This window comes from Halyomorpha halys, unplaced genomic scaffold (genome assembly GCF_000696795.3).
Source record: "Halyomorpha halys isolate HHAL.00 unplaced genomic scaffold, Hhal_1.1 Scaffold68.1, whole genome shotgun sequence".
In the NCBI taxonomy this organism is placed as follows: domain Eukaryota; kingdom Metazoa; phylum Arthropoda; class Insecta; order Hemiptera; family Pentatomidae; genus Halyomorpha; species Halyomorpha halys.
Window position 1 is genome coordinate 1,503,532 of NW_027116161.1, and position 20,987 is coordinate 1,524,518.

Here is a 20,987-nt window from a genome sequence, read left to right on the forward strand (position 1 = left end):
ATTTGTAACAATTTTATTTTTTACATATAAATATACATACATATATGTATATATTGAAAAGGACATAAAATATAACAAGCAAGAGCTCATTGCCCTGTTACAATTAAAACTACAATAATGGAAATAAAAAATAATGCATAAATTTAATATGCAAATTTTTTGTAAATTAAAAATTCAATTAACACAGTTATATGAAAAAATAAGTTGTAACACTAAAAAAATGTCCAAATTATGAAAATAAAATGCTGTATAATACATTTACTGAGGAGACAATAATAAAGAGATAAATATCTTAAGCGTAAATAGGAGCTAACGCATCCGGTACATGTGATCTTCATGAAGATCACAAAGTTCTCCTTCAAAATCGACAGAAATATTGAAGTCCAAGTCTCGATTATTCCTGTTATTGGGCTTTAAAGCAAATGTTCCATTTATTATTTCGTTTCTCTTGGCAGTAATGTATCCTAAAAAAATAAATAAAACAATTTAATTCACTAAACTAAACATATATTATAAATTTATAACTAACTATATTAGATGCATTTATAAATTAATGTAGTAAAGCAGTTATTTAAATAATATAATTTTTCAACACAATTACAAAATAGAATGGTGGATAGAGGCCTTTCAATAATAATTACATAGTACTTAGAAAAAGAAACATTACCTGCCTTGCTTTTATTTCCTCGCTACAATATTTTTTTTAACAAAAAAACTTTATACTCGAATATGACACCATTTTTTTAAATTTTTCTCCTAATTTTCTTACCATAGTAATTTTGGTACCTTGGGAATTTCAGCTCCACCTCACTTATTTCAAGAAAAATACCATTTATTCCCAGTGCTAAAATAAGGTTTGAATTATCTAATAACCATTTCAACTTACTCCTAACCAAATTTTTCTATTAATGTTTGGGCACTCGGGTTGGTGGTAGGCGAGGCTTTACCAATATTTCTTGTACCCAAAATGTTATTGGATTGACCTAGATATAGTTTTTATAACAAATTTCGGTCTTCAAAAATTCAAAATGTTTAATGGCCTAATACATGTTTTGTTATTTTTAATTCTAATGGTTTCTACTTTTCTTATTTCATTTTTAAGACACTACTTTATTTTTTTATTCACTTTTAATGAATAAATAAAATTCTTTATTTTAAATGCCTACAAGTAGGTAACACTGTTTTCGATTATTTATTGATGAGATTATTTATTCAGAGCATATTCATTTTAAAGAACATGTATAGACAAATAAGTATGCGGCCCACATGAGAGCTCCAAGTCTATACATGGATACAATGTTCCGGAATTCTTGAGCTGAATGATGGAACCTACGTGTTTCCAAAAAAAATTTAGAATATCTCTAGAAGTTTTTTTTAATATGTATAAATCATAATTGCAGGAGTTGTAATGAAAGATAAATATATTTTCAGCATATAAGTGGTGACCTAACAAACGGAATGCCTATTATTTCTTCTATAATTGAAAGTTATGAGAAAATATATCTCTAAACACTACTCAGTAAACAGTAACATAAACAGAGCAATCATTTTGATAAGTTAGCAGTTCCTACATTACCAAACCATAAGGAATAGTTGAATGGAGTTATAATAGCCAAAGTAGTGTATAAACTAAAAACATATTAAAATGAAATACCTCCAATTATTAACTTATTTCTTCTAGATCACGAATAAATAGACTTCACTGATAAAATCAATCACTATCTTATTGTATTTAACTTAAATATTTGTTATAATACATATAATTTCTAATTTATACCTTCCAAGTAGAAAACTGTCTGCTTCCAGTGAGTATATGGACTTTCTGGACTAGTAGTAAACCAAACCCTCTTGTGGCACTTAGTGAACTCGATTGTGAAGTACGTTACTAATGCCTGAAAAAAGTTACATGAATGATTAAAAACAAAAAAAATTCAATATCTTCACCACATCTTAAGCATTATAAGAAAAGAAACACACAAAGGGTTTTCATACCAGTTGGGATGAAATAATAACAGATGTAAAAAAACTAACCTCCCTCCACTAACATAAAGCAGTGATAAATAAACAACAACTTGCCAATTGTAAGGAATACAACTGGAGGAGTTCATTACACTCTGCCATTAAGTCAATTGGTGATCAAATGGCTCATTGGTGAGGGTATAAAAATAGTCTATAAAATACCACTGTGGCCATCTATAGGACTCAAGTTTTAACATATGAGCCAAAAGCCAAGGCATTCACGAATGTAGGTGAGAATAGGTTTTATACCTACAAAATAAAATTGTCCAAGGAATATTCGGCCTAGTTAGAGAAGGAAAACAAAGTGATGGTGACCTATTTAAGTTTATCAAGCTTGGAGAACTTTGATGGGCTGGGCACACGGTTTGAAAGGATACTGAGATTCCAAAAACATCCTAACATCATACTTTATAATGACCAACTAGCCAAACTTCCAAATATGAAAAGGGGAGAATCGATTATGGTTAATGAATGGGTTTCTCTTAAAACCTGAAGCTGGAAGGCAGCAGGTTTTGATGGTGTACTGTAAAAGAGCAAGTCTTGGAGATGGAATGTACCTTATTTGTTACACCACCATAGAAGACTCATTATATTTCCAAAATATTGTTTCGCATTAACAGAAACTTGTAAACATTTCCAATTTAAATACTTGGATGCAAAACTCAAATTACAGAAACTTGGTCATAAATTTTGTTTATGATTCACATAAAAAGCTAAATCATGACAATCCATTTCTTTAAACATAATCTGGGATCATGAGGTAAGTCATATAAACCTTGATTAATCACTTTTAAGAGACTAAACTCTTTTAAATCAAACATACATGACATTATCAAATGTTCATAGATTAAGTTAAAAGGGACTTTTCTCCCATCAATAGCTTTTTAAGAATAAAAATTAAATTCATTAAAAAAACATTTGGGAGAAAATAATTAAATAATATAGTAAATGGTAAATCAGGCCATAGTGGCTAAGATGGTAAAGGAGTCTCCTTAGCAACCTTTAGTTTAACGCAGGGCAGGTTTGAATTTGGCCTGAGCGAGTTGACTTCCATTTTCGGGGGCCCATCTTGACCTTTCCACTCAGGCTCTACCTATTCTAATAGGTAGGTAACCTGTGGAATAACCACCCTATATGCCAGAAATGGCCAAGTAGGAGAAAATGAAAAGAAAAATTGTAAATTATAAAACAAAATGGAGAATATAAAATATAATAATTATTAGAAAAAAAGAATAATTTATTAAGATATAAAAAATGTCATTACTTTCTAACCAACCCAATAGTTTTTAATTTAATCTAAAATCCAATGATCGATCTTTATTACTATAAATTATATTATATTTTAAAATTTTTACTTAAAAAATTACAATAAAGTGAGGTAAAAAAAATCCTTTTATGTTAACCAGGTATAATAGAATACATAAATTAAAAAATAAATAAAATAAGAGGAGATAAATAAAGAAATATCATTTAACATGTTGACTGCCAATATGAAATAACCCACAGTAATCGCTATGATCTAGTTTTCATTATAATGCCAACCATAAGGTATCTGGTAGTTTTTTTACTTGCCATATTTGTGTACCTACCAATTTCACCATAACTACAGAAATATGGTAAAAAAAAACTAACTATGAGAAACTCACAATTGGCATTCTAGGCCATAACGCAAACTATGAGTTGCCCAATAGTTGGCACCCAACATGTTAAAAAAATAAATAAGAAAAACAAGGGGTGCAGTACCTTTACCTGGACATAGTCGTTTCTCGATACTTGCAAGGTAAAAGGTGAAGTGAAGTTCAGGTCATCTTTAGTCACTGTATAGAGATCCACTTCTTTTAATAGAGCACTATTGGTTACCACCTGCTTAGGATCAACAACATCGACTAATGGCTCGGTTATCGCAACAGACCTTAATAAAACAAAAGCACAATTAGTTATATGTATAACCTTTGTGAAAGATGTGGAAACACGCATAAAGGACATATCAAAAGCAACTTGTTAATAGTAGGGAGCTGGATACCAGCCAATTATTCATAAGTAGCAAAAAATAAATAATAATAATGCCAAACACATCAAGTTCAGAAAGGCATACTTTTAATGTCTCCACTGATCTAAAACCTTAAAAAGATTCTGAAATTTTAGATTAAATTTTCAGTTGATTTAATGGAGAGATCGTCTTAACTTAAGTTATTGCGAACTTTTTTTCATTCTAATAACAATTTTAAATTTAAAAAGCCACTGACAATTATCCGAATCTAACTACTCCATGCCAAAAGAAATGCAGAAAAATCACAAGTATGAAATCTTGTGATGATTTTTTGGAATTCCAACAGTTCTTAACTTCACCAAACCACTCCAAAATCCAATCTTTCCAACCATGAGTGTGGAAAACAGATGGAATACAATGATAGATTGCACAGTTTCTACCCTCACAATTGTTCCATTTAGTGTGGAACAATAGTCAGTGGCCAATGCAATAATGGTACATCTATATTTAATAAGTAATCAATAAATAATTGACCAATTATAATATAATGATAAAAATATTGAAATTTATTACAGTATCATTACAATTAAAACCATGGATGAGCTTAACGAAATAATTTTCACAAAAATTAATTATACAGTAATATCCTGAAAATTCATACAAATTCCATGGTCAGAAGAAAATAATTCTTAAATATAAATTTTCAAATAAGAAATCTTGTTGAGAGAATAATGAGCAAGAGAGAATTGTTTCTATGAATTTAGATTATTACATTTTGTATTACACATTATTATATTTCAGCGTTTTGATAATGTCTTCCAGAAGGTCTAACTAGTTTCTTTATAATTCATGATTAAAACTATAGCTAGCAGTGACTTAAAAAAAAAGAAAATGCCCTCTTAAATCTTGAACAGCACAACTTAAACCACGAAGCGGCAGTGAAAAGACAGATATCACAATCCTTTCTCGGTACCTACCCTCTAAAATATAACCCACTGCAAAAGCTTTCAAAAAATTCATGGAGAGCAGGGGACTCACACAAAATGTAAGCTATTCTTCAACTTAACCATGCATAACCTTATGAAGCTACCCAAAAACAACAATAGCAGAAGAGCGATCATAAATAACAAAGGAATTAATGAGTATATAAATATAAAAGAGCAAAAAATCACTCAAAATAATTGTTAAAGCAACAATGTACTAATGAACCATTTTTGTTAAAACCGGCATGAGACCATTTCCTGAGAACCAATCAGGAATAGAGCTAGATCAAACCAATTCCAAACTGAGCCAGGTTTCTCTTCAGTTTGCTCTAAGTTACCACAGAGGCCCCCACAAAATAAAATTAAACACACTCCCTCTCCCAAGGCCGAAATCGTCCTGGCACCACAGCAGATTTGGGGTTAATAAGGTGATGCTTCAACTTCCTTAGATACAAACTTCATTTAATTCATTGATAAAAAATTTAATTTATTGAAACTGACTGCATTAAATAAATCAGTATCACGTTTCGATCACTATATCAATCAAGTTCCAGAATATTCTTATATTAGTCAACCCATTACAATGATTTAAGAAACATTTGTTCACCATTATTAATCATCTTGTTAACTTAAAGAAAATATCTTGAACTTTTTTTTAAAAAAATAAATAGAACATAGCTGAAAGTCAAAATTACTCCAACTTTTCCAATACAATTAACTATTTCTACTTGGCTACATTACAATCGTAATAAAAGTTTAAGCCGTTTTATTAAACATGAAAAGTGCATTTGACCATGCTTGGTGGCCATCGATTCTAAAAGCATGAACAAAGAGAATGTGCCCTCAAAACATTTATTTAATAATAAAAAGTTATTTATCTAAGAGAGGAAATCAGATCTAGGTAGTGGACAGTGTCTAGTGAGTGGAAATGCAGAGGAGCATCAAAGAGCCATTTTACCTCATATTCCCTCCTTTGTAATAAATAATGTAGGGCATAGTTAGATTTGTGACAGCAGATGAGACCAAGGTTATTTGTATTTGCTGATGACATCCTGTTACTTTTTTAATTAATTTTTTTTAACAGCTATAAGCACAACGTAACAAGGTCTTGAAAAAATTGTCTATTTAGGAAAAAATAAAATAATTAACTGACATTGCAACCTGAAAAAAATAAATATATTATATTCTTGAGAAAATTGCATTCCTAACCTGAATATTACATTAAATGAAAAAAAATCCTACCAAATTATCAAATAAAATATTTAGGCTTAACATTAGAAAAAAGTTAAATTAAACCCCACATATTTCTAATTTAAAAAATAGATTGCTGAAGATTGTTCAAAGGCTTGACTTCAAAAAACGGCTTTAACTTCTGAACCATATGTAGGAAAATGTTCACCAACCTGTGATTGACTTTATGATATCCTACCAAATTTGACAAATTAATATTATTTTCTGAATTATAATGCAAGTATATAGTGTCAATTATGTACTTAAGTACCTACTTGTACCTGTTTAATTTATTGGTACCCAAGATAAAAATACTTAATATTCGATATTCGTTGATAGCCAATTGCTATTAAAATAGGCACCTACTTGCTCCAATTGTACTTAACAAACATGTTCCTAGCTAGTTAATGCAGCTAATATATTTCATGAATAAACTGCAGTTTTGTTTTGTTATTATTAAAGTATCTACCTACTCCTCTGTTATTATAAAGGTAGTTCAATACAGCTTTTGTTGTAAAAATAAATAAATAAGTACATGAAAAAAATATATTAACACTAATAAAAACACAGGGCATCTGAAGTGAAACTCAAATCATCAATCACCCGAAGAATGCCAATTCAAGCCAATTAATAAAATCTAAGTGATTTGAGGAAGCAGATTCTATCACTGAGTAAGTGAACATAATGAATAAGTGAAGGAATTCAAAATATTTTATCTGTGAATGGAGTAGCCGTTAGGGATTTGAATCTGGCAAGTGACCTTGACATACACGCCTCTATTACTGATTATTGTGTTTATACTGACAGTCAAATCTCACTATGTAAATTGAAAAGCATACACATACATGAAAACCTTGTAGAGGAAATCAGGCGCTGATCTTTTGCTACAGCCAAGGCAAAAATTTCCTTTAAATGGGTAAAAGTACATGCTGGTATTTAAAGGAATAAGCTGGTTGATGAAGCGGCTAAGGCTGCAGCGAGTGACACCACTCTCCTGATAGTATTCAACAAGGCACCAATTAGTGCAGTTAAACATTTCCTGAAAATGACAACAAGACAGAGATGGAACCAAAGATGGAGGACATAACAAGAGGGAAATATACTTATGAGTTCATAAAACAATAGAAGAAAGAGAAAAACTTAAAAAGTTATCTTATAAACTAACTCAATTTATGGCAGGACATGTATCAGCTAAAAGCTATTGGTTAAGATTCAAACTGATCAAAAACAAAATTTGTAAATGAAATGGAAAAATAGAACAACCATATGAACATCTTATCTTATATATAATTGTCTCAAGTTGGACAGGTACAGACCCAAACTGAGCTCTACCAGTCCAGTTGAATGGAGTCACCTTCAAAGAAGAGTCTTATAGAAGAATAATTCTCAGAATTAAATGCACTTGTGGACCAGATTGACTACTTCAAATGAACTGAATAAACAGCTTGCCGCACAATCTATCTTTTAATGTTAGTTTAATAATTGCTACTATTAATATATTTCTTTTTGTCATAGTTATTCAAACTTTTATGGTATAGGCATTATACTTCTAAGGTATAATTTATTCTTCATTTGTGCAAATAAATATAATTGTATTTTGTTTTATTTTTTTTAACAAATAATTGTTTGTAAAATGTATATTATACTGCATTATAAGGTATAAGCATGATATATTCCTTGGTTAGATGTTATTTTAATATGTAATGAAATATATGCACCCAATGTGAGGTGACTGGAAAGTGGGAGAGAGAAAAAAAAATCCTTATGCCTGTACTCTGCCATATTGACAAACTTTCCTTGCAAAACATCATTTTTCCTCCACACTTCAGATAATCAATTGAATCCTACCAATAAATAAAGTTTCAAATCCTATAATCCTACTTTATCTTCTTTTAAAATCGTTAGAGTGTGTCATAACTCAGCTTTAAAATTTCTTTGAGGAAACCCATGACCACCCAACTATCACTGAACACAACAAATTATTTATCCTCATCTATACAGACTGATATCTTTTCATACTTTATCTTTCATAATTTAAGTAATCATTTCATTTATAAATAATAACAATAAGTTAAATAAACTTTAGGTAATCAATTTCAAAATAGCTAGAAAATTAATTAAAGAATTATTATAATTAATAAAGTAACTGATTGTAGGAACGTTTTAAAAAAAATTAAAAAAAAACAATAAGTTAAAAATCACTTAAAAAGGCAAGGAGAGAATATTACCTAATAGAACTCATGTTAAAGCCATATACATTATCCCACCAGTTGATTTTTTCATCTTTATATTGCCGATCCTCAATTGCAGTAATAAAGAGAGAGGCACGGTCAGGAAAAAGGAGGCCGCCTATAGAAACCAAAAGAAAAATTATGTTTATTAATATAAATAAATACATACACAACCAAATTATACAAATAATGCGAAAAGTCGAGAGGGCAGTATTACTATATCCCAGAAGTATTTAGTTTATGATACCAAACAACAAACATAACATTTGATGATTTCAACATATCACTATATTATAAATAATAATTATTAAGTTAAAAAAAAATTAAAATAAGACATACAAAAATAAGATCTGGACTGTTAATCTGAAAACATAGATGGCATATATAAAATTTTTAGATTTTGTAGCATTATCTCATATTTTCATGGAAACTGTATTACTATATAAGAATTATAAAAGTGCAGAAAATATTAAAACTCTTTGCAAATACAGACTTTTAACTTGGGGTTTAAAGAGAATTATGTCAGCCTACTACTGGAAATAAAAAACCCACTGATCATGCAAAGGATGACAATAATCCTACACAGCACAACAAAATTCGGAATTATGAAGCTATATTTTAATAAAGGACCACTAGGGGGTTTGGATCAAAGACAGCCGGCAACAACTTTGTATTTATTATTCTCCTCAAAAATTTCGTCTAGCTTGCTAGCTCTACTAAGTTCATATTTAGCAATTGGCGAAGAGTCACAGTGAATAAATCTAGAAGTAATATTTAAAAAAAACTAACTGTAGATGAAAAAGATCCCAGGCTTGGTGTTAAAAAGAAATAAAAAATATCAACCCTTGACCCAGCAGAAATATAGGAGGGAAGCAATATATTCCTACACAAACCAAAACTCAAATTAGGCCATACAGTTTCCAAGCTGCTATTAAGTATTTCTAGTTGTAAAACCTACCCATTTCCTTTATTAAGGTATCATTTCAGATAATTTGTTTAGTCCTCACCATTTTGTTGTATATAGTAAGAGAGAATGTTCATGCTATTGTATACTGCCGCTTATTGTAGTGAAGCAATTGGAAGGAAACTGTCAGAAACGTTATGTAAAGTAAATAATAAAAATATGAAATGCATGACAGTGAGCTGTTTACTATTATTAAACATGATGGCAGTGGTTGGGTAAATGATTAAGTATAAAGAAAAAATGATAAATTAAAGTTAAAAAGTCAAGAAAAAAGAAACTAAGACAGAGAAAATGGAGCCAAAATAAAGCCTTCTGGTTAAGAGACCCCCAAAAACATACATAATATATTTTCTTGCCCCCTTCAAATTTCTTTATAATGTAATTTGAAATATATACTTGATTTTCCATATTTGCTAACTTTGAAAATAAACAAACCACTAAGTCCAAAAGTTTTTAATCCAATTTTTTGGTAATAAATTATCTATACACCTAGGGTATGAAGCATTTGAATGATTTAGAAGGTTATTTTTGTCAACATGGCAAAGTAATTAGACAGATTAGTAGTTTATTCTCTCTCCAGTAAAAAAAGGTTTACTGTTTTATTATTATTTGTTTTTACTTTATTGGTTAAATTGTTAAAATACAAAATATATTTAACTTATGTTTCTGGGTAAATATAAGTATATACAGATCCTTTACCTTATACTACTTGTTTTAATAAAATGATATTGTACACAAATTAATTTTATAATTCAATTATTTATTGAGAATAATGAAAAACTGGCATCATAGTGCACTTCAGAGAACACACACATATCCAGTTTTAGAACTTAATGCACCTAGGGGGCCTGATACTAAAACTGAAAGAAGATACTCCAGCTCCACGTACTTCAACTAAGTGGAAAACAAGCTATGAGAGATAGACAAGTTTGAAAATATGAGTGTTCATGACAGATAGAAGGAAATTTGGGAAGTGATCATGGGTGTAACCAGAGAAGTATTGAGCACCCAACAGAAAGAACATGAAAACCAGTGGTGGTTAGGAGGTGAATGTAGAACAGCAATGCAATACAAGACCAGTACAGATGCCCACATGTCCTAAGACATAAGAGAGGAACTGTGAAAGAGTAACGTAAACACAAAAGAGAGGGGAACCAATTGGCATTAGAGGAAGAAGAGATATTGGAAAAAGAACCAACTAGAGGATCTATAAATTTTAAGATCTGAACATTTAACCACCAAACCAATCATAACAGAAAAATCATTAAAACGAGAAACAAGTGCTTGTAAAGATGCTGATGGTGCCCTATTCTCTAAAAAAGCCTAATTCTTGAAAGATTGGGACAACACTTTCAGGTTCTTTTGCTTTTTAAGGACAAGCAAGCATATTAACTGATCTGGAGGTTGGAGACAATAATGAACTCCCACATCAGGATGAAGTCATGACAACAATTGAGGAGCTTCAAAATAACATGGTACCTTGTGGCTTTGATGGTTTCCCTGGAGAAATAGTAAAATATGGTGGGCCTGTAATATTTAATGTAAAGTGCTGTACGACCTTATACGAGATGTGGAGTGAAGAAAAGTTTCCTGCCTGAAGCCCTGGGGGAAACATAATGTTTAATCCACAAAAAAGATAAATTAGCTGGTGGCAACTAGGGGTAATCTCCCTGCTGCCTGGGGCTTACAAAGCCATATGAATATTCTATATTAGAAGAACCACATTTTTTTATAAAAATCATTTAGAAATATGACAAACAATTTAGAGCTCTTAGATCTGGACCTTGAACCAAGAAAAAATTTTTTCTTTTTTTATTTCTTTATATTCAGAATTTATTTCATCATGAGTGCAAAATCCTTCGCACTGCCTATAATCTAATCTATATTAAGGGAGAGAAGAGAAGGACCAATAATGAATTAAGTTTCTTTATGAATGATGCGACATCAGTCAAAGTTATATGCCAGGGATGGATAGTCGGACTGAGAATGTTATAAGAATGAAAGACAATAAAATTTCCCCTAAAAAGTTTTAACTAAACATTTATAAGAAAACAAGAAGAGTTGGTTGACCTAGGCTTCCTTGAAAAGACAAGAGTAACAAGTGATACAAGTAACCTGCTTAAGACCTAGAGCTGAAAAACAGTAACTCAAGATCGGTACAACTGGCAGAAGCTAACAAAAGATGCTCTGACTCTGCAATGGGTAGTAACGCTGCAAGTCAATAACTAATAAAACTGGAATTAAAAAAAAAAAAAGAAACCACTACAAGAAGGTTTTCAATTTATAAAGAAAAGACTTATGATAACTAATAAAAACTGATGGCTAAATATTAAGTTTAAATTTCAGAAGTTCAGATGTATTAAAGCTCTTAAACGTGTCTTGCCAAGTAATATAATAGGTAATGAAAAACAAAAAATGCCATTCAGGAGGTTTACTCAATTCATTGAAGGATGCCAGAGCTTAATAATAGCAAGTATATATATTTTAAAAATAGATGTAAATAAATAAATATCTATGGGGGAAAATGATGAAAAACTTACCTGGTTTTAGCCATTTATCTCTTGCGAATAGAACTGTATCCAACATAGACTCATAGAAGAGACAATATCTAAAACAAAACATGGTATATATATTTGTCTTAAATATAGATTATAGAGTACTTAAAAATCAATAATCAAAAATACTCATCAAAATATTATAAAGTAAATCAAAAATTATAATAAATTCTAAAAGTTTATTAATATTGTTGATACTGGTGTGAGACACTTCTCAAAACACAGTGGAGTGTATAGAGCATGTGTCACAAATTTTAGTAAAGCAACTTTTTTGGAGGATAGATTTGCTTTTAAAATTACCATTTCTATAGTTTGATGCATTTGATGCATATTTGTTTGCTTGTTACTTCATTTCTTAATACTCTTAGTACCTTTAAAACTCTACAATATTATAGCCAGCATGATGCCATTTACTAATTACAACAAAATCAGTTCTTATTACTGCATGTGGTAGAGAAAAAAAAAATCTTTTCCAGGGGATCACATTTTTTTCTTTTTTTCAAAATTAGTTTATTTTTACTATGAAATGAATATATAAATGATTTTATCATTTATTGCTTAATTTTAATTAAATAAACCCATGTCTAGGAATATTCTGCTCCCTTGTAAACTAGAAAAATTGGAAGGAAAAAATATTACAAAAATATTTTTAAGAAATAATAAAATATAAATAAAGTTAAGTTATACATATAGGTATGAAATAGTAATAATAAATGTATTTTCTTTTCTTTTTTATATATGAACAGAAAAGAAAACAGGTAGAAACAGGTTTTAAATATACTAAACTCTTAAGATGGTTGGATGAGGTGGAGGACATCTTGAAGAGAACAGGAACCAGAAAGATGGCGGATGCTAACCTGGGATAGAAGAGTGGAGGAAAGTGATAAGAGATTTCCAGGTTCTCGCAGGACCATAGTACCAAGAATAATAAAATATACAATATTTGCTTGAATTGAATATAGCAGATTCCAAATTTTGAAAATAATTTTCAGGGTAAAATGTTAAGGAGTTATTATTATTCTGTAGTTGTTTAATTTTACAACTACAGAATAATAATAAATCATTTGAGTTCATTATAACAAGGATTTGATGTAATAAGAAATCAATTGCCAAATGTAAATACATAATTTAAGAAGAAACAAATAGGTTTGAATCAGATACTATACTATGTAGATCATCAGATATCAGATACTATGTATTAAAGGAATATCAGAAAAATATAATGAAGCTTTGGAAGTAGAATGTACCTTTTTTTAGCTGGCATTTACCAATTTAGTATTTTGAAATCTTAATTCTAGTACTATTGACATCAGCTATTAAATTGTTATGGTTTTGTGTAACCTTCATCTCCATTTTCAACTCCTAGATTAAACCCGATAACAAACTATGAAGTAACTTAAAAGCATCGATTTTGGTAGAACTCAAATTTTCCTGGAACCGACCCCAAATATAAGCCGACTTTGAATACAGGTCCTTTTTGCTTGAGACAAATTCAGAAAAAACCTTGACCTATATCCGGAAAAATGCAGAGTATATAAAAATACATAAAGACATATTTTGAAAGGGGTAAATTAAAGTAAAAATCCCCATTTCAAATACAAAGTGATGATTTGGTATAATTGAGGCTAAAAACAGCATATTAATTAAAGGACGACCGATAAATTAAAATGAGATGACACATTACAATATGATTAGAAAGGAAATGAAATGGGTTTAATTTGATATTCATCCAATTTATTTTAGAAAACACTTACAAAATTAAAGAAGGATAAATAAATAACTTAATCAAAACTGACAAAGGTTAGAAACCTATAAAATATTTTACTCACCCCATCCATTCTGAAATTATAACATCTACTTTGTCAATGTTATCAGGTAGTGTAACTTCTTCAACTTTTCCCTTAACTATGGTTATTATATCTGAAAGGTCGTTATCTGCGACAATGCGTCTTGCATATTCAACAATATTAGAACACTCAATACCTACAACTTTCCTTGCTCCTGCTTTAGCTGCAAACATGCTAAGGATTCCAGTGCCACATCCCACATCTAGCACCACTTTATCCTACAATAAAGAAACAAATAATTATTTGATTTTTATAACAAATACAATTAATAATACTTAGTCGAAAATAAAAAATAAATAAGCAATTAGTATACACCATCTATAGGCATAGACCTGAAACAGCAGTCTATTGTCAATTCTGCTGAGTTATGGCCAGTGATGTAGTGGGTCGGAACGGTGTTGGAAACTACATGAGTAATTATTAAAGCAGTAAATTATTTAAATAGTACTGGGAAGTGACTACCTGCTTACTTTTTTAAAGTTTATTACTAAACCTTGAAATCTTAAAACCAATATAACCATTGCACTGTTTGGTTATACACTGACATTAAGGCTAAAAATTGGTGAGCACTTCAAAAACCAACTTGTAAAGGAGTAGGGGCATTCTGGATTGCCTGATGTTAGTCAATTCTCAGAAGAAGGTTAGCATTCCCACACTGTAAAATTTAGGACTACATCACTGGTTATGGTCAAGAAAAATTGAAATTCATTGATATTTCTCAATTTAAAGTTGAAATTTAAGGACTTGGGAAAGAATATAGAGGAGGTGATGCAAATACATAATATTTTGTCTTTCTTCTTTTCTGGATTTAACTGCACTATAAGCAACCCAATGGTATGATTTTCAAACACTATCTTGAAGTTTGTTTGTAACTTGTAATAGAGTAATGGTATTAAGGAAAAATATATCATAAAACTGTCCACATAGAGGTGACATTTGGAATGATACAGATCGAGAAATAGCAAGGAACCTAACAGAACACCAAAGAAAAGGAGTAGTATCTGTGAAGGAGAGAGGTTAATTTGGGACAACTTGAACTGTGAGCAACTGGTAAGGAAAGCTTAAACCAGTGTAGTAAAGTTTTGGACAAAGAAAGATTTTACAATGGACGGACAAGTAGGGTGACTTTCAATTATTTTCCTAACATACAGGTATTGCAGAATAACATTAGTTCCTCTTGTTAAAATTCTATCTGATATATTTCTCTAGAAATAAAGGATAGAAACTTTAATGATTAAGTTGCCACCGAAACACTTCCTGTATATCATAGCTGCTAATAAAATTGTATATCTTGACCCTCCACTAAAGCCTATGTTTTGTTATAATTTTTCATATTGTTTGAACTCTTTAATGTTTTTAGAAACTATTTTAATAATATGGGTATTGCATTGCAGGAGACAAGAGTAACAGTAAGATAAAAGTATTGGAAAGAAATATTAATTCTTTTTTTTTATTCAAAACACCTTAATTTTTTCTTTTCCCACTCAGCGAATTCGTCATAATTTTTTGGGTTTACCAATTAACTAAAATCCATTATTAATATTTGTTAGCATTAAACTTGAAAATTAAAATGTAAAATTTACTATTAATAGGACTATGAAATAACAATTCAGCATTTAATAAGAAAACTATATTTATATACAATTCTTCATTTAAATTAGAATTCAGAACTCATATTTTATACACACATACATATATGTACCTCTGGGCCGGGGTAGCCAGGTGGGTCAAGGAGCCTGCAATAAGTAATCAATCTTAAGTAACATCGAACATGGTCAGAACTTAGATGGGTGGCCATACATGATGGGAAGAGAGAACTTCTCTCCTCACTCTCCCACCATGCTTGTGAGGCCTATCAGCCTAATGGAAGTAACTCACACAGACTGGGTGTAGTAGTAATTACCCTACCTCCTGTACTTCAATCAGGAATCATATTGTGTTCTTCCAGGATGTCCAACAACCGCTCTGAGGTTTTGTCCATGAATGGTCTGCTTTGGAAAAACAAATATAGGTTTTCAAGTGCCTGCTAACCCTGGACAGACCAGTGGATGTAGATTGATTTGTCAATGCCCTTGAACCCCAATGAGTCAGTGAGAAAAAAACTGCCGAATTGATCCCAAAGGGATTAGTTATCAAGCTATGGGTAGTTTGCTGCTACACCATGGAACTCTATGTCCGTAGCAATAAAGTCGAGCTAACCCCTACAAACTATCTGTACTTTCACAAGCAATATCTCCAAGAAAACCACATCAAGTAACCAAAGGTATAATAGGTTTATATTGACAAACAAAATATATAGATATAAGCTGCAACACTGCTAGATCGAGCTATACTGATAGTCCAGATGGTGATTTCAGGAAAGATTTATACTTTTTTCTCAAGAATCCCATGTTTTATTATGTTTTCCACCTCGCCAGCTGTCAAATTCACAATAAAAAGAAGAAAGAAAAAAGCCAAAATTTTCAGTTTTTCATGTATAACAAGAAAACTGAGCATTTCAGGAAGGTTTAAAATTCTATATGAAATATTAAATCACACATAATCTCTTACTAAATGAATATTATATTTAATTTTGACTAACTTGAGATGCCACAAGAGTGCACTTAAGGAAAGACAAATTTTCGGTTCTCTGTGTAATATATAAAAAGCTCTATTTCAACCATCTGGTTGGTTCAAAGTATATTATGACTGAAACTGTTTCATAAATGTATACCTTTGTCAAACTGGACAGTATGAAGGGAGTTGTTTACCTTGTTCACAGAGAACAGAAAAAAGGCAGTATAGGCACTTTTAAGAACATTCTGATAATAAAACAATACATTAATATAAATACATTTTTAGGGTTAGTATTTGGCAGGATTGGGAAGGATAAACTTAAGGGTTTAAGATGCATGTATAACCCTCCTCCCCCCCCCCAAAAAAAAATTATATAAAATAAGACATTTTTTTTTTTTTAGTTGAAGTATAAGAAGTAATGACTAACTGATCCTGAATATTCATGAATAAAATAACAAAACATATCAGGAGAAAAAACTAACCTTAAATAAATGTCTGTTATGGTACATAGAATTCCTATACGTTAATGTTCGCACTTCATCTTTTAACATTTCTTCATGAATACCAAAGTGAGCATAGGAATCGAAATAATAATCCCTTGAAGTCATCTCATCTGCTTGGACATCCTCTGAAATATTTAATAAATCAGAACTAGGGGAGCTATCTACAGAACCATTTTCAGCAAGTTCCATCTTTCCATCACCTGCAAAATAATTATATTAATGAGTTTTTAATACTCCATTAAGAGCACCTGCAAATTGGTAAAATATAAGCGGGTTCAGATATCTAGATGATATTCTATTTTTACATTGTTATATTACAGAAGAATGAGGAGAAAAGTTAGGTAAATTTTATCAAGTTTTTAATTTTAACTATACATTTTTTTAATCATCTAATTATATTGTTCATTTACCCATGGTTTCTTCTTTTACAGAACATTGCATACATATAACAACAAATTACAAAGATATTGAGAATTTTTCTATTAAACTACAAGGGCATAATCCAATTTAAATTCATTCCACTGACCAGGATGATAATTACCAATATCATTTGTTAACATCTGGGAATGCATTCAGACAAAGTCTGGAAGAAATACTGTGGTTTCAGAGACAATTCAAGGATAATTCACACAACTCCATAATCATCTATAACAGAATAATGCACACAACTCCATAGTTCAAATCTGATCCAGAAAAAAAAATTGTGATGGATCAGAGGTGTACCCAAATTTGTACCAATTTCATTACTCATTAATTTCACTAAGTCATTGATTCAGCAAGAATACTAACTAGTTAAGAAATAGATGCCACTATCTCTCAATCAGCTTTGAAACCTACAGAAAGACGAAAATAACAATTTGATTTTTTTCATCTACTTAAGTCTCTAGAATCTATAGCAATTCCTGAGTGACACCATAATCCACTTGTGCCATAGTAAACTTTAAGAAACCAAATCAATTATCAATAAATTTTCTCAGCACATCATAAAGCACTCACTACCGAGATGAATTACTTCACAGTTCAAATTTCTCTGAATCTTCATTTGATTAAAGATTTCAGTTATTGGGGTTATGTTTAGGGGAACACCTTATAAGATATTTTAAACACTGGATTAAAGCCCATAAATACAAGCAAAAATGTGTAAAGGCTTCCTATCCTCACGGAAAAATAAATAATAAAATTATAAAAAATCTAAAAAAGAAATATTAATACTAAACCAAACATAAGATGAACTTGACATACTATAAAAAGGCTAAATAAAAATGGTTGTATTACCATGGTTAAAATTTGTTGAGCCTTCGAAGCCAGTACATTGAATCATTTGTTCATCCATTGTACTTCTTTTTATCATCTGAAAGAATAATTTTGTAAATGGAAGTAAAAATAGAACAGAATAATTCAAAGAGTTAAATAACACAAAATATAAAACATAAATAACTAATATTATGATTAATAATTATAATTGTAATGGTAAAGTAATGCTGAAAAAGGTTATTAATAATCATGATTCCAATAGTGAACTAATGTTGAAAAAAGGTTATGAGGAAAAAACAAAAACCTCTTAACATTAGTAACAAAAACTTAATGGCCATGATCCACATATTTACCTATAAAAATAAAACGATTTTGAAATATTGTATATATCTAAAAACATAACAAAACAATAAATACTATTTAATTACTCTTTATACATAAGGTGTTTCATTATATACGTTTACTCCTCTTCTAATTTTTTAAAAATTTGATTTGATTTTTGGTGGGTCATGACAGTGGCATGTGATCTATATTTATATTTTTAGGGTATTGCTAATTTTCTGACTTATCTCCAACACACAATTCTTGCTTTTCCATTGGTATTGGATTTTTTATCACGAATTTTGATAAAAATAAAATTTTAAGACACATTCATATCAGTTATTTGTCTGATTCAATGCGTCCTAAAGGCATAAATTATCAAAAACTGAGAACAACTGTTTTGCAGTTTTGACAATTTGCATGCAAACAGAACAGAAAATCAAACAAAGTGAAAGAACAAGATCATTTTAGAATTAAATTTACCACAAGAATCTATCATCATAATTTGAATTTCCATGGGTAGGCCGAGGAAACTAAAATGGCTGTCAAGATGACTTCATGAAATAAATAAATGGCTAAATTACTATGACAGATTCTTACCTGGGGTAAAACAGTTTTCCAACTTTACAAGCCAAAAATAAAACTTCATTTATTTCTCATATATATTAAAAATATTTTATTTTAAACTAAACTTGTGTTAAGTACCGCCCCAAAAAAAATCTATTTTGTGCAGTTGTTTACTCTTATACTAGATTTAAATTTTACTTTTTTATTTATGTCTCTTAACCTTTCACTTTTAAGACAAATGGCACATCTCAGAATGATTCCTCATCCTCTGTGGGTATTACCACTATTGCCCAGTATTTTCACTTAAATTAAATCATGTATTTACAGATTTTTTTAAAAACTGTTTAACATTGGTCTAATAAATTCAACTTTATCATTAACTCACAAAAGATAAAAATGGGCCAAAGTGTGGAAGGATTTCTCATCCCTTTAATGAAAAAAAAAAATTTAAATTCATTGTATGCTAATAAATATTTCACCTACATATTGAATATTAATCTTTACCTGATATACGGGTTTCATTAAGATTTTAGTATTATTTACTATAAATTAACCCTTTTGGAGTTCTACTGTAGTTGTTAACTTAAATAATATTTCTAATCATTTAAATAAACAATTTTATAATACATTAATTTTTTTGAATATAAAAATAAAATGAAACATTAAGCAAACAATGTTTTTTGTATTCAACTTAAAATCGAATTTGTAGAATATAACTCAAAGCGGTGAGGGTTTAATAAAATCGTATCATGAGAGTCTAACAGATTTACACAGTAGGGATAGTTCAAAAAGTGCAGCTATTCTCACAAAACTCTATACTGAACTTCTTGAGTACTCCAGGTAAGCTTGTGTAGGGTATTTTGGTAAGAAAAGTGCTTGAGGCCCTTTGTTGCATAACTAATTGTTCTGCAAATATACCTATTTGTTGTAGAAGTGTAATTCACTTTTTTTTTTTATTTATTACAAAAAGTAAATAAACATAAAGAAATTTTTTATTACTAGACAAGAATTGATTAATAGTGTACTAACACAGCAAAATGAAATTTTAAATCGATCATCAGTATTTGGTATTCATATGTAATAAATTGGCTCATAGTACTCATGTAGAGTTGGCGACATTGAAAACGGCCAGTTGGGATAACTCTATATAGAGCTTCTTGAGTACACTAGGTAAGCTTGTGTGGCATGGTTTGGTAAAGAATGCGCTCGAGACCCATTTATTGCATAATTATGCATTGTACAAGAGTATTCATTTTGTTTTTTTTCGTATCAATCATGTATGAGTTGGGGATGTTTAAGGGCTCATGAAAGGATAGCTGGAAATGTGCAGCTATTCTCAAATAAATCTATGAAGAATTTCTTGAGTGATCTAAGTAAACTTGTTTGGCTGCTTTTCCTTCATACATCTCATGAAGAAATCAATGCAAGCATTACCTTCCCAAAGAGATAAAAGTCAAAATGATCATCGGCAATTTGCTTGGTAGGAGTACAGCATTGGCTAAAATTGACAAAATTTTATCTCTTAATCTATGCAAGGAATAAATAAATATGAAACATTCAAACTTTGTATCTAATAACCACACTAGACCCTACTGGTTTCCTTCATTGGTGCTGTGTAAGTTTCTGCCGCCCAGAGCAAATGTTGAATATGCCTTTCCTTCCCCTCCTCTACATAATACATTATTAGTATAATCATAAAATGTATAACACAACGAGGAATCTATTAAGCTGCATAGTATTTGTTTACTTTAAAATTATTTCAAACTAGAAAACAAAATGTAATTCCGAAAACACTTCTTAAATTGGCCATCAATGTGGCATTCAGTAAATAAAAACAAAATATATATCATTGGAGAAGTTGGGAGGGGGGGGGGAGGGTGCGGTCAGCAAAGAACAACATAAATAAACAAAACCATATTTATTTATTTTATGCCGACGTTTCGACCTGAGTTTCAGGTCTTCATCAG

The 20,987-nt window shown here is 30.2% G+C and overlaps 1 protein-coding gene across 3 annotated transcripts in view; it reads right to left on the minus strand.

Moving 5' to 3' along the window:
- Positions 1–11: 11 nt before the first annotated feature.
- The window catches only part of LOC106692720 (protein arginine N-methyltransferase 1), a gene marked incomplete at its 3' end in the record, with an annotated part of 34,643 nt that continues 13,667 nt past the window's right edge, over positions 12–20,987 (minus strand). For 2 of the 3 annotated variants that reach the window (XM_014438831.3, XM_014438830.3), the window contains 8 exon segments: positions 12–464; positions 1,778–1,892; positions 3,763–3,931; positions 8,451–8,571; positions 11,958–12,025; positions 13,802–14,037; positions 16,858–17,078; positions 18,154–18,229. In XM_014438831.3, coding sequence (XP_014294317.1) covers positions 310–464; positions 1,778–1,892; positions 3,763–3,931; positions 8,451–8,571; positions 11,958–12,025; positions 13,802–14,037; positions 16,858–17,078; positions 18,154–18,229 — 1,161 coding nt within the window. 3 annotated transcript variants of the gene reach the window in all.